Below are 15639 nucleotides of genomic sequence, written 5' to 3'. Positions count from 1 at the left end.
ACATGTTTATTGTAAAAAGAAAATACGCCTTATATAAAAGTACAAAGTTTAAAAATCACTCAAAAGTTCATCAGCCAGACAGAAGTACTATCTGGTCAACTTCATTCATTCCAACCATCTCTCTTAGTCACATAGGCACATATATACAAATAGTTTTACAAAAGTGGGCTCATATGCTATATTTAATAAATACAGCAAATTAACAAAAGGAAAACAAGTGTGAAACTGAAAAAATTCTCAATTTAAAAACACTTTTCCCACAAGAGAATCTAGTCTTGTAAGATTCCTCCTAAAATTAAGGACAATTACGGAAAACAATAAAGAGGCTATTTTTTTTCTAGCTTCATGTATGTTTTAATTAGAGACTGTATGTGATTCCTGCTATGAAAGATGAAACCAGCACTCTACTTATTTCTATATAGACAGTATTTGTAATATTTAATTTTGACTTTATAATCATTGCCCATTATTTTTAAAGTTTCGGAAGTGTTTACTAACACTCCTTTTACTGATTCTTTGTTCCTAAGTCCTTAATTTGATTGATTTCTTCTTTAGTTGAATTTCATTATTGGGTAGTTTTTTCCTCAAAGGCTCATGATTTGTACTTTTAAGTTTTTACAAACTTGAGGACATCTATAGCCTTTGTAAAGTATAAAATTTCTGGCACGCTTTTTCTCAAATCTTTGGAGCCTTTTGCTTTGTTGCCTTCTTGTTACAGGATCTCAGACTGTCCTGACCCCATTTAATTCTTTTTCTGAGATGGAGTCTCGCTCTGTTGCCTAGGCTGGAGTGCAGAGGTGTGATCTCAGCTCACTGCAAGCTCCACCTCCCAGGTTCACGCCATTCTCCTGCCTCAGCCTGCCGAGTAGCTGGGACTACAGGCGCCCGCCACCACGCCCGGCTAGTTTTTTGGTATTTTTAATAGAGGCGGGGTTTCACCATGTTAGCCAGGATGGTCTCAATCTCCTGACCTCATGATCCGCCCGCCTCGGCCTCCCAAAGTGCTGGGATTACAGGCGTGAGCCATTGCGCCCAGCCGATTCTTTTTAAACCATCAGAATATTTTATTCTATTATTTCTCTTTTCCATTTTTTATTTCCTCCACCCTATTTTCTCTGTGCTGTTTTATGTTTTGTGGTTTCTAGTAAGGCCTTGAAACTCCACCAATCTTATTTTCCATCTCTTTTGAACCTCTGTGCTTGTTTAAAAGTTCGTCTGCTATCTTTTTTGAATGTGTGAATTTGTCACATTAACCTTTCTGAGGGAGTAGGCAATGTGTGATTCTTTTTTTTTTTTTTTTTTTTTTGAGACGGAGTCTCACTCTGTTGCCCAGGCTGGAGTGCAGTGGCCGGATCTCAGCTCACTGCAAGCTCCGCCTCCCGGGTTCACGCCATTCTCCTGCCTCAGCCTCCTGAGTAGCTGGGACTACAGGCGCCCGCCACCTCGCCCGGCTAGTTTTTTGTATTTTTTTTTAGTAGAGACGGGGTTTCACCATGTTAGCCAGGATAGTCTCAATCTCCTGACCTCGTGATCCGCCCGTCTCAGCCTCCCAAAGTGCTGGGATTACAGGCTTGAGCCACCGCGCCCGGCGATAATTCTTTTCTAATCATTCTCTTCAGTCTACTGAAGAATAACAGGAAGAGGTTAGACGAATGAGCTTTAAGTTGGGTTGTTATATTGGAACCCTCTCACCAAACCTATTATTTCTTTTTTTTTCCAAGATGGAGTTTCGCTCTTTTTGCCCAGGCTGAAGTGCAATGGCACGATCTCAGCTCACCGCAACCTCCACCTCCTGGGTTCAAGCGATTCTCCTGCCTCAGCTTCCTGAGTAAGCTGGGATTACAGGCATGTGCCACCATGCCTGGCTAATTTTGTATTTTTTAGTAGAGACAGGGTTTCTCCACATTGGCCAGGCTGGTCTCAAACTCCCGACCTCAGGTGATCTGCCCTCCTCGGCCTCCCAAAGTGCTGAGATTATAGGCGTGAGCTGCCGCGCCCGGCCAAAAATCCATTATTTCTTTTGCCCCTTGGAACACATCTCCCTTAATTTCTTAGTATTAAAAGGCGATTGTGCCCTAGGGCAAAGCTTTTAAGGCAGTGTATTTCAAATTATTGGAAGTGAAATCGATTAAGTGGTTTGCATCCAATATTAAAGACTGTTATCAAGTAGGAAATACCAGAATTCACTTTGCATAGTAAGTATTCTTTCCTGAAATTTGTCTCAGTACAGAATCTAGATGTGTGTGTACAGAGGTAAGATGTAAAATACGTTTTTAAAATGCTGTAGTCAAAAAGTTTAAAATGCTTCATCCATAGGCAAGCAGATGACAGAAAGAGCCTTACAGCAAGGTTTGTCCTTAAGCTCCATCTCCTGTGTAATTTCATCAAAACGGTATCTACAGACATTCAGCATGCCTTCCTCTTACCTCCTTCTTCTAATTAAAGAATAGGGATGTTCCCTTTCCTGCTGTTGGTTGGCTGTGATACCTCCGTTTTGGTCCACATTTTACCGTATGTCTAAACAAGTATTTTTTATTTAATGTTTGTTTAGAGAGGTTTTTTTCTGTTACTAAAATTTGTTGGGCTTTTTTTGTGTGTGGGTTTATTTTTACTTAAAACGTATTTTAAGATAAAGTTTTAAGAGTGTACTGGATGACAGCTTGGTTGGTCCGTGGGTCATTTAGCTAGAAGACATTTCTTTCTACCTAGATCACTTTCATAAAGAAATAACTGCTAGGACATTGTAACACATTTACATAGAGATGCTTATATTTAATCCTAAAAGGTAGTCCTATGTAGTTGTATCAGAAACCGTAAGAACTCTTTAAGACCACTTTTATTAACTCAGGTATTATGAAAGGAATCACTGAAGAATATGAAAGCTCAAATAAGATTAAAAAATGCTTTAATACTGCTGCAGAAGTCTTTCAGTTCAGGAGCAGGCAATAGAATGTATAGAATGTTTACCTTATGACCAGATACAACCTCCCAAGAAAAACTGGATCCTGCAGGGCAGCTGGTCTTCACAGTTCCTACTGGGACTATAGTTGCAGGACGTCATTGACTTTTCTCTTTTTAAGGTAGTTAAGTACAGGTAAAGGAACGCTTCTAGCAAAGATCTTAATAATCTCTTGATTATCAATGTCCATGGAGGCTTTTTAGTCCTTCCTTTGCTTCTGCATTCTTGACCCTTGGCTGCTTTCACCTCTCCTAATTCTCCTGTCTTTCTGAATGGGCCATTCCAGTTTTCAATAGGTGACTTCTACTTCTTCCTGTCACCAGTGTTGGTGTTGCCTGTGGTTCTGTTGTGTGCATTTCTGATACATATAAACACTCTAGAAGTCTTATTGACAGATTCCACAATTACTTAAACATTGTCAATTCTGGCCTAGATCGCTATGTTAAACTCTGGTCCCCATCTCCAACTTTATGGGCTTTTGTTTTTAGCTATACCAAAGCTCAAACTTGTTCAACTGAATGCATCATTTTCATTACTACCACAATCCCCTAATTCTCTGCCCTTCTAAAAGCTTGTCTCCTCCTGCGGTATTTTCTGACTTTGAATGGCACTATTGTCTAGCAATTTAGGTCAAAACCATGACTAATATTAGATACTTTCCTCTCCATCAAATCTTTTTCAATCCTGTTACCCTACTGCTACTAACTAGGCCTGGATAATGTCAATGCTTATATGATAAAGGCTGGATACCTTAACCTGGATTTCAAGCTTGTGGGCAAGAACAAATGAAACTAAGAAAAAATGGGCTGTATAAAGGGTATTAAGTGCCGCTCTCTGTTGAACTGTTGGATGAAACTGGCTTTAATGATCCAGAGGAAGCCTTACATTTGAATGCATTCTGTTCTTTCAAAACTGCTAACCAGGTTTCGTGTTTATTACTACTTGCTGCTGCTGGGAAAAAGTTAGGAGCTACTATGTTTTACTCCTTTGATTTTTAAATAATAGCAGCAGCACAAATCCCAGGATTCTCAAAGCAGTTCCAACCACAACAAACCAAAAACTGAACTACAGAGAAATGGGAAACAGGTGTGTCCGGTTTAATAAAAAGGGAAAGGGTCATCAGGTGGCCACATCCTTTCCTTGTCATTCATATCCCCAACCTTCAGATCCTTTCTACTCATAAGTTTGAATACAGTCAAGGTTAGTTGGGTCAAAAACTGATGTTGATTATGATTAAAAAGAGATACAAAACTTAGCACCTCCTTCATTAACTTGATAAGAAAAACACTAAAATATTTTTATAGCTGCCTGGGGGAGATCTTAATCCTTTCACATAGACAGATATCCTCATATCCACAGGAGGCCATGTGGACTAAAACCAAACAGTCCATTACTCATTCCCTCTCCGGCTCTTCTTGTGGCTCTTCTTAGACCTGAAATGGCAACACATATAAATAATTATATTAAGAAGCTGGGCAGCTGGGCACAGTGGCTCATGCCTGTAATCCCAGCGCTTTGGGAGGCCAAGGTGTGCAGATCACCTGAGGTCAGGAATTCGAGACCAGCCTGGCCAACACGGTGAAACCCTGTCTCTACTAAAAATACAAAAATTAGCCAAGCATAGTGGCAGGCGCCTGTAATCCCAGCTACTCGGGAGGCTGGGGCAGGAGAATTGCTTGAACCCGGGAGGCGGAGGCTGCAGTGAGCCAAGATCGCACCAGTGCACTCCAGCCTCAATGACAGAGTGAGACTCCGTCTCAAAAAAAAAAAAAAAAAAAAAAAAAAAAAGGACTCCTCAGAAAGACCTTGGTATGCTAACACTGATGGGGATGGAGCTGACACTCGATATGCATTAAACTGCTTGGTAGTTTTTTGGTTCAGAGCAACACTTGAGTCAGGCATTACTATCCAAATTTTGGCACTGAGGAAATGACCTCTCAGAGGTTAAGAGTGCACCCAACAGGCCAGGCACAGTGGCTTACGCCTGTAATCCCAGCACTTTGGGAGACCGAGGTGGGTGGATCACAAGGTCAGACTGAGGCCATCCTGGCTAAAATAGTGAAACCCTATCTCTACTTAAAATATAAAAAATTAGCCAGGCAAGGTGGCGGGCACCTGTAGTCCCAGCTACTCGGGAGGCTGAGGCAGGAGAATGGCGTGAACCCAGGAGGTGGAGCTTGCAGTGAGCCAAGATTGCGCCACTGCACTCAGCCTGGGCGACAGAGCAAGACTCCATCTCAAAAAAAACAAAAAAAGGGGTGCACCCAACAGTATGGGGGTTTCTAATGAAATCAAATGAAAGTGATTTGTCCCAGGCCACTCAAGTTTTAAAACTTGGGACTGAGCCCAAAGCTCATCCATTATCCAAAGGTGCAATCCTGTAAAGCAAAACAAAACAGGTATCTCGCTTGAACCCAGGAGGCAGAGACTGCAGTGAGCCAAGTTCACACCAATGCACTCCAGCCTGGGAGACAAGCACGAAACTCAGTTTTCACAAAAAAGAAAAAGAAAAAAGAAAAAGTTATCTAACCCCAGTAATTCTCAAAGCATTAGACCAATTTTGTAACGAAGGAGAATTCCTAACATCCCCCAGCAAAACCAGAAAATTTCAGGTCCAATTAGTTGTAACTGGGACTTTCTGAATAAAGTTAAAATAGAGGTCAATTCATTACCTTTCGGGAGACTTTGAGTGGCTCCTGTGTCTGTGACTACGGTGATGACCTGGGGAAGAAAAGGCCATTGTATGAGATCCTACCCTTCTCTTATTAAACTGTCGCTCTCACCTCCCCTAATACCTGCCATTGGCTTAATATTTTTTTGGCCTATGCAGGGGACACTGTCCTCTTAGTGGAAGCAACTCTGAATTAGTGGAGGAGGAGGGAGCAAAGAAAGGAGTAATGAAACCAGTTCAAACACATATACATTCAAGGGCTTTATGGCTAATTTCACAAACATCATATTGGGTTTTCACTATTATATTAGATCTTATAATTTCAGATGAAAAAACTGAAGCCAACCTTATCAGCAAAGCTTATAAGTGCAGTCAAGCTGTGAACCTTAATTTTCAAGTTCTATGTCCATTTCCTTTTCTGTTACGCAGTACAGTCAGGCACTCCTGTACTGCAGGAGGCTTAACTGCTCCTTTTACATTTCTTTGTTAATACAACCTGTGGCAAAAGGCCCACATGCTCTACCTGGGGACTTGGAACGGGATCTGTGCCGCCGATCTCGGGACCTGCTGCGGTGACGTCTTGGACTCTTGCTCCGATGCCTTTCTCGGCGGGGGGAGGGGCTATAGAAAAGACTGGTTAGACTGCCAGATCTGGTTAGCAATATACATACAACTCCAATACCACCACTCCCTCCCCAAAGCTCTATCCTTCATCACAAACAACTGAAGGCCTACCTTCTCCTTTTGGGAGATCGACTCCGCCTATAATAAAGAGAGGAAGAAGAAAGCCTAGGTTGGTGCACTGGATATTGTAGATTGCAAAAACACCCCCAGTCTTATCCTTCACCCTTCTCTGTATCACCCTTCTCTGTATCCATGTCTTTTGTCATGTAACTCTAACACCCTCCCATTCTAACTTTAGGACTGGCCACGTGACTTGCTTTGGCTAATGGGATATTTGCAAATATGATAAAAGCAGATACTGGAAAAACATTTGCATGACTGGGTTTGTTTGCTCTTGAGTTCTGCCACTACCATGAGAATGCCCAACTTAGCCTGCTGGAGGATGACACAGAGAAGAGAAATTTCCCCTGTCATCCAAGCTAAGGCAATTCCATACCAGCCAGTAGACAGCAGACAACAGAACAGGTACTTAAAAAACTGCCTATCCAAGCTCTGCTTAAATCACTGACTGCAGACTTGTGAACGAAACAAATGGTTATTGTTTTCTGCCAATGAGGTTTTACAGGTGTCTGTTTTGCAGCAACAGAATATATTGGGCAAACATTCTCCATAGGCTGGCATTTTTCCTTCTCTAAAATCCAAACTTCTAGGCTACAGTGCTCAAAATCTCCTGGGAAAAGGCCAATGACTAGGGTTTACCTTCTGGGAGACCGGCTTCTACTCCTTCTGTAGCGCAGTGTGGGAGAGCGACGGGGCTTGTCCAAGTCTCGGTAGCTTCTCCGGCGGTGATCAGGTGATGGCACTCTTTCCAACTGGAAACAAGATGACTGGGTCACTAAAAAGCACAGGCTTATAAAGAGCCATCTAGGAACACTAATTATACTTCACACCCCATCTTGTCCCAAAGTCCATCTCCAAGTGACTTTAAAGCACAGTAACCTGACTACAAAGAAGGAGGCACTTACCCTGTTAACTAACAAAACCTATTATGGGCTATGTAAGACAGCCAGAATAACTCACAGAAGAGAGAGGGAACAGAAACAGACCGGTGTGTGTGTATGTGTGTGTGTTTAGTTTATCTGCAGCCTGGGCAACATGGTGAAATCCCATCTCTACAAAACAAATACACAAATTAGCCAGGTGTGCTGTCACGCGTCTGTAGTTCCAGCTACTTGGGAGGCTGAGGTGGGAGGACTGCTTGAGCCTGGGAGGCCGAGGATGCAGTGAGCCAAGATTGTGCCACTGCACTTCAGCCTGGGCAACAGAGCAAGACCCTATCTCCAAAAAAAAAAAAGTTTGACTGCTTCCTGAAACAACTGGGCAGGCTTGGTTGTTTTCAACTTTTCAGCACTGTAACTAGTATTGAAAGAACATGCCTATGCGGTTGACATTTTCCCCCTCCTAAACAAGGCTTATTCCTTAGGATAGGTGCAATTATGAAAAGTTTTATTTCTTTCCAAGTATTTTAACAGCTGCCACCATTTATTAGGCAATTATAATGTGCCAATACTCTGCTAAGGGCTTTAAGTTTATAATCTTATTTAATACTTTCAACAGACGTGGGGAAAAACGTATCATTAACCTCACTTTACATAGGAGAAAACTAAATTTAAGTAATTTGCGTAAGATTATACCACTAGTATATGGCAGAGCTGAGGTGGTTTTAATAAGGGAATATTGTTCCTGATTACAGTTAAAAATATTTTTTTTTTGAGATGGAGTCTCACTTTTGCCCAGGCTGGAGCGCAGTGGTGCGATCTTGGCTCACTGCAACCCCCGCTTCTCAGCCTCCTGGGTAGCTGGGATTACAGGCACCTGCCACCACACCAGCTAATTTCTGTATTTTTAGTAGAGATGAGGTTTCACCACCATGTTGGCCAGGCTGTTCTTGAACTCCTGACCTCTGGTGATCCACCCGCCTTGGCCTCCCAAAGTGCTAGGATTATAGGCGTGAGCGACCACGCCTGGCCAACAGAATTAAAAATTAAAGTACAAAACCAAAAAAAATTCCCATTTTTTATTACTCCCTCCCCTACAACCCTGAAAGTCTCAGGTGCCTGACCTTCTCATCCTCCTCTTCTTCCTCTTCACTGGACTCCACATCATCCATGTCCTCTTCCAGAGCGCTAACTCGAGGCTCCAGTTGCTCAGCTTCCTCTAATACATAGCGTTTCTACAGAGAACATAATGAGAGTTAGGGGTTGTTGTCATTTCCCCTATTTCTTGAAACCTCAACACTGGGCTTCAGGATTCCAAGGAGCAACAGCTGAGACAATTTCATTTCAAAGACAGTTCAAGCTTTTCGTAAGAAGTTTAATAGACCTGGAATCTATAAACTAAAGTTCTCCTATAAACATAAATACAAACCTGAAGAGAACATCTTCATTTTCTATTGGCTGTATTCCCTGTATCTTACACTCTAAAGTCATGGGAGTATCAATCAGTATAGGTATAGCCTAGAACCAAAAGTAAGGGCTTCGTACACAGAGAAAATCCAAGGGCTAATACGTTCATGGCTGATAGTTCCACCAGAAGAGGCCTAGCCCTAGAGTAGCACCAAATCTCCAGCAGACCCGGGATCTCGGGAGCTGTTGAGATTCATGCATTTTGAACTGGCTCCATTTTAATTTGGGATATGGCTTACCAAAGTTTATTTGAGTGGCTAAAGATCAGAGAGGCAAAGCTGATTTTAAAAATGCCAAATGGCTAAATGTAGTGGCATGTCCCTGTGGTCCCAGCTCCTTGGGAGACTGAGGTGGGAAGATCCCTTGAGCCCAGGGGTTTAAGACCAGCCTGGGCAACAGAGCAAGACATTGCTATGAGAATTGGGCCCTCAAAGTAGGTTTTCAAATTTACAATCTCATTCTTTCCACTACATGCCCTACAGTGCCAATATAGAACAGGAGAGATGTATCACACTCATTTCCTGAAAAGATGTCTCATGGATAATCGTTTATCACTAGGAAAGGGAAGCAGGATGGTAAAGCCAAGTTTAAGGAATTAAGGGTTCAGTCTCCCACTCCTGGCCCTATCTTTATCTGTTTTATGTCCTGGCTTTTTACATGAAGACTAGTTTGAAAAAAACTGTTCATGAAGTTAAAAAATCCCTACCCACTCTAGCTACAATACCCTTGATATAACATCCTGAATAAATTTTTTTTTTCATGATAGACGAGTAATGTGCTGACGTTGTAAAAAGGTTTGAGGGAGGCACAACTCACACATGCACGTGAACTACAAAAGGATGGGGAAAAACAAAGTTTCCTTGTTTTAAACTATTCACTTTTAAAGCCCTACCCTTCAAATATTTTATCTATTTTCCTCTCACTCCCAATCCACTATCTTTCTCCCAGACAGGAAGACTTTATTAAGAGGACCCATAAGATCCACAGGCTTCAGTGTTTAAGGTGTGTGTATGTGTTTGTCTGTCTGCCTGTCTAGAAAGAGAAGGGTGACTGTGGTAAGAGACTTTTATTTCTTACCTGCAGCCGGGGCAGAATGATATCACAGACTCTCTCACTGTGCAATAGTTCATCAATAAACTCATCAACATGCATCAATTCAAACTCTGCAAGAAAAAGTCATTAGCTCAAACAACTTGGAAATAACAGATTTAGATGCCAAAAAGTAAAAGAAGTGTTAAGACCTCACATCAGGACATCTATATACTAGGCCTCTTTAGAAGAGATTAAGGGATGAATGAAGATGTCCCAATTAGGAGGAGACAAACACAAAAGCAAGCACAAACAGTCCTGAATTATGTAGGGGTGATCTTGAAGAGATCATATAATTCAAATATAATTTCTCATCTGAACCTGCAATGTTTCTAAATTTAGAACATGTATCTTATATGGCACATGGAGTAATAGCTTTTGAGAACTGGCCAGGAGTGGTGGCTCACGCCTGTAATCCCAGCACTTTGGGAAGGCCAAGGCAGGCGGATCACTTGAGGTCAGGAGTTCAAGACAGGCCTGGCCAATGTGGCGAAACCCCATCTCTACTAAAAATACAAAAATTAGCTGGGCATGGTGGTGGGCACCTATAATCCCAGCTACTCAAGAGGCTGAGGCAGGACAATAATTTGAACCTGGGAGGCAGAGGTTGCAGTGAACTAAGACCATACCACTGCACTCCAGCCTGGGCAACAGAGCAATATTCCGTCTCAAAAAAAAAAAGAAATTATGCATATATATAAATTATATATATAAAGTGTGTGTGTGTGTGTGTGTATATATATATATATAGCTTTTGAGAACTTCCATGGTAAACATTACCTTACTTCTCGACCATGGGCAATTTTGGGCACATGCCCATCCTCCTACTTAGAAGGAGATGTTACTTACATCTAGTGGTTAGAGGCTAGAGATACTGCTACTCATTCTACGATGCACAAGCCAATCCTCACACAAAAATTATATGATGCAAAATGTCAACAGGTTGAGAAATTCTTAGTTTTACATAATAAAATAATAAATAAATAACTCCATCATGGCCATGACCATGTCCATCTTGTTCACCATGGCATTTACACCACATAGCACAGTATGTGACATGTCAATGGCACTTAATATGTACGTATTCAATGAATGAATAAGTTTAAAGTATAATACTAAATTCTTTTTTTTTTTAAGATGGAGTCTTGCTCTGTCGCCCAGGCTGGAATACAGTGGCGCGATCTTGGCTCACTGCAACCTCCGCCTCCTGGTTCAAGCGCTTCTCCTGCCTCAGCCTCCTGAGTAGCTGGGATGACAGGTGTGCACCACCACACCCTGCTAATTTTTGTAGTTTTAGTAGAGACAGGATTTCACCATATTGGCGAGGCTAGTCTCAAACTCCTGACCTCAAGTGATCTGCCCGCCTTGGCCTCCGAAAGTGCTGGGATTAGAGGTGTGAGACACCGTGCTTGGCCCCAAATTCTTAACCTTCTACTGTTTAATGATACAGGTAGGGGTGAAAGGTAAATGTTCCTATCTTCTGTTATGACACCAAGTGAGAAAAGGCTTTGACTGCAGTACCTAGAATCCCTCCTTAACACATTAAGTAATCTCTTTGTAGACGGTATGGAGCTGCCTCTCTCGGATATACTTATTTTTCAGTGGGATTCCTGTATAAAAATGAGTACACTTAAGTCTATATGCTGCAGTGTGAAGTACAGTGCTAGAGGAGAGGCCAGTAGAAAGAACTGTGAAGACGTAAAATACGGAAAACTAACTTTGTCTGAGAGGGCTAGGGAAGGTTTTATGGGGAAGCCATTCTGCAGCTAGATCTTTTGTGACGGAGAACATATAACGGGGGCATATGATGCAAGGCAGGGATTAACATAAGATGCACTTGGAAAGGGAGGCAGACAGAGGCAGGCTAGGTAAGGCCAACACGAAGCTAGTAGTCAGACTGAAAACTCCCATGAGGGACAAGGGAAAACTTGCATAAAGACAGTAACAATGTAGATGAAGAGGAGCATTCACACTGTCTATGACAATGCAGAGGCAGAAGTACTGGTGAAATAAAAATTGGCTTAAAAATGACAATCAGGAGACTTAGCACCATACTCACCCCCATTTCGGTTCTGGCTCTTGATTTTTCGATAGTCATTGTACAAAGGCTCCAAGTACTTGTAGCAATCAATTGCAGTGCCTGTCAGCCTCATGTAAAGTGCCCCCAGCATGCGAACATACCTGATAGAGAGATAATAGTGAAACAACAGGCCATCCTAGAAGTTCCTAAGTTTTACAACTAGCTTTTCTCATGACAGTAGTGGATAAATATGTTCTTCTCTTTGGCAGGTAAGAAAGCTGCAATTGTGGAGGTAGAATGAAGCTGAAGAAAGACAGCTAAAATATGGAGACCTGGGTTCAAGTTCCCATGCTACCATTTATGGCTGTGGGAACATCATACATATTGATCAACTTTCAAATATATCATCAGTAAAACCAGAATAAAACCTATTTACCTCACAGGATTACTCTAAGAATCAAACGAAATACCGAATTTTATTTTATTTACTTATTTTTTAAGGCAGAGTCTTGCTTTGTTGCCCAGGCTGCAGTGCAGTGGCACGATCTCGGCTCACTGCAACCTCTGCCTCCCGGGATCAAGCAATTCTCCTGCTTCAGCCTCCTAATAGCGAGGATTACAGGCACCCACCACCATGCCCAGCTAATTTTTGTATATTTATTTATTTATTTATTTCTCAAGACAAGAGTATTGCTCTGTTGCCCAGGCTGGAGTGCAGTGGCACAATCTCAACTCACTACAACCTCCACCTCCTGGGTTCAAGCGATTCTCCTCCCTCAGCCTCCCGAGTAGGTGGGATTACAGGTGTGTGTCACCGCACCCAGCCTAATTTTGGTATCTTTAGTAGGGATGGGTTTTGCCATGTTGGCCAGGCTAGTCTCAAACTCCTGACCTCAAGTGATCCACCTGCCTTGGCCTCCCAAAGTGCTAGGATTACAGGTGTGAGCCACGCCTGGCCAGATACTGAATTTTAAAACAGAAAGTAGAAGATATATTTAATAACAATACAAGAACAAGTACACATAAACATGACTGCTGGTTTTGGAAAAAAGTAAGTCATCTGGGTTCAAATTCTGACTCCATGATTTACTAATTCTGTGACACTACTGGTCAAATCTGTGTTTTCTCAATCCTTGTAAAATGGAGATAATGCTACTTAATTTATGGCTTGGTATATAAACAAGAAATGCATTTAAAGTCCTAAGTACAGCATAGAGCACACAGTAAGTGCCTAACAAAAGTTAGGTATTTTCTAGCTGTTAATGCTTTATAAGAGTCGTCCCTCTTCCCTTTTTCCTGTATCCAACTACTTAAATTTCCTCTTGGGTAACTACGAGGCATTTGAAACTCACAGTTTCTTTGTATGAGAAGCAGAATACTGTACCAAAGAACATGAACTCTGAAGCCAGATTTGCCACTTACTAGCTGTTTGAACTTGGGCAAAATTACTTAATCGCTGTGCCTCAGTTTCCTCTCCTGTAGAATAGGGATTAAAAGTTTAGAAGGTTGTTGTGAAAGTGAAATGAATTAGTATACGCAAAGCCCTTAGAGCATGGCACATAAGAAGCTATTATGTCTGTCTCCTATACTTGTCTGTGATTTCCTTGAGAATGGGTAATACAGTAATGAGAAGCTGACATTTTCTAGGTGTTTACCGTGCAGCAAATGCTGTGTTCAGAGATCCGCATGCATTACCTTCTTTCACTCTTACATTATAGTCACCATTTTACAGATAAGCAAAGTTTAGAAAATTAAGTAACCCCTCCAATGTCAAGTTAATGGGCAACAGAAATCTGGATGTGAACCCAGATCTAACACCTCTTAACCACTACCTTTTGTTGTTTGATTTTCACCCCTGAGCGTCCAGTGCCTACCAACATATCAGGCACTCACTTTTGCTTAATATATATTTAGTGAATTTGTGAAATCCTTTTTTGGGGAAAAACTACCACCAAAACTGAGAAAGTAAAGTAGAAGATTAATACAATCAGAACAGATAAAATACAAACTTGGCCGGGTGTGGTGGCTCATGCCTGTGTTCCTGGCGCTCTGGGAGGCCCAGAGGGGAGGGGATCACCTGAGGTCTGGAGTTCAAGACCAGCCTGGCCAACATGGTGAAACCCCATCTCTACTAAAAATACAAAATCTAGCCAGGCGTGGTGGCACATGCCTGTAATCCCAGCTACTCGGGAGACTGGGGCAGGAGAATCACTTGAACCCAGGAAATGGAGGTTGCAGTGAGCCGAGACTGCACCACTGCACTCCAGCCTGGGCAACACAGACAGATTCTGTTTCCAAAACAAAAAACAAACAAACAAAATACAAACTCAAGGACTCAAAAGCAAAAATCTGGAGTGGAACTCTGCAGAAATGAGATACATTGTGTACACCACTCTTAACCAAAGCCCAATGCTGAACCGCCAAAATTAAACCTCTTATATTAGCTAGTGAACATTGCACTCACTTGAAATCTTCATTTTTGATAAACTCTACAATGATATCCTTCTCGGGTTGAATCTGAAGCATCTTCAAGGTTAAACACAGAAAGGGTGTTGGTTTTATGTTGCCACCATAGACGCCACCCACAAACCTTAACTCCATGGCTTTATCGACTACAAGTTCAGCTAAAAAACAAAAAGAATAGAGTGACATATTAGGGCTAAGCTCTTCCTAGTTGAAAGTGGAGAGTGAGTTCAAGCTTTGGTTCTCCTAAATACACATCAACAGTGTAATATTAGGAGAACGAATGTGTATTAGTAACAGTAACGACAGCAGCTAATATACATTGAGAATGGATAATAAAATAGGTACCCTGCTAAACTTTTCATATTATCTCACTTGACCTTTTTTAACAAGTCATGAAGAAAGTTCTAGCAATGTTCTTATTTCCAGATAAGGAAAATGAGGGCTAAGAAAGGTAAAGTGACTGGCTCAAGGTTCACAGATTGCCACAGGACATGGATTTAAAGCCAGAATTCAAATCGGAAGATTACCTGGAAGACTTCTCTGAAGCACTGACATTTATAAATACTGGAACTGGCCCAGATCTAAGGATAGTAAGTCATGAATTTGGTTTCAGGCATATTAACGTCAGGTCCTTAAAGACCTTCAATAGATTGTGTCAAAGTGTTATATTCGGACCCCTGAGCTTAACACTGTTGCAACCCAGCCAGCTATCATTAAATATGGGATAACTCACAGAACCCAACTGAGACACCCTTCAGAACATGACCTTATCAGATTCATCTGTGTTCCCAATAGTCAACACAAGACGAGGCACTTAGTATGCACTCAAATTTTTCTGAATGATCGACATACTCCGCTCAAAACCCCACCCCCAGAGGCCAGTCGCTAGTCCCACCGGCGCTCGGTCAGGAGAAATTGGCCACAAGGCTGCCGAGAGGGGCTCTGCGTGCTTTCGCTCACCCGTAAGTCCGAAGCACTCCTCTTTCCAGTACTTGGACTCATAGATTCGCGTTCGAATGATCTTCTCCACCAGATATTGAGGGTTGGTGCCGTGGATACTGTGCGCATCCTTCACTGTACGGTTAGCCATTTTTAGAATGCCTTCAATTCTATTTCCGTCGGATCCTTTAATGCGTCACATCCAGGTTCAGAAAAAAACACCTAGGGGAATGGAGAGCGGTAGAAGTTGTTTCACTAAAAGGCTTAGGCCACCATCTTGAAACCGGAAACACCTCAGCGCAAAGACCTTCCGCGCACCGCGGCGCCGATCGAATCAATGATGGCGGCTGCATGTTAGCGGATTTACGTCAGGCGCCCCTCTTAGGTGTACGTAGTGGGCGGGGCG

The 15639-nt window shown here is 42.1% G+C and overlaps 1 protein-coding gene and 1 pseudogene across 1 annotated transcript; both read right to left on the bottom strand.

Moving 5' to 3' along the window:
• Positions 1–1281: 1281 nt before the first annotated feature.
• Positions 1282–15611, bottom strand: PRPF38A (pre-mRNA processing factor 38A). Its single transcript, XM_050803480.1, has 10 exons — positions 15255–15611; positions 14293–14452; positions 11868–11989; positions 9797–9882; positions 8377–8487; positions 7014–7126; positions 6366–6392; positions 6154–6251; positions 5632–5680; positions 1282–4392 (listed from the first exon to the last, which is right to left on the bottom strand). The coding sequence occupies exons 1-10, from the start codon at positions 15382–15384 to the stop codon at positions 4350–4352; spliced, it is 939 nt and encodes a 312-aa protein (XP_050659437.1). The 5' UTR covers positions 15385–15611; the 3' UTR covers positions 1282–4349.
• Positions 9480–9560, bottom strand: LOC126945745 (uncharacterized; annotated as a pseudogene).
• Positions 15612–15639: the final 28 nt, after the last annotated feature.

This window comes from Macaca thibetana, chromosome 1 (genome assembly GCF_024542745.1).
Source record: "Macaca thibetana thibetana isolate TM-01 chromosome 1, ASM2454274v1, whole genome shotgun sequence".
Classification (NCBI taxonomy): Eukaryota; Metazoa; Chordata; class Mammalia; order Primates; family Cercopithecidae; genus Macaca; species Macaca thibetana.
This window is presented reverse-complemented; position numbering and strand designations above follow the sequence as displayed.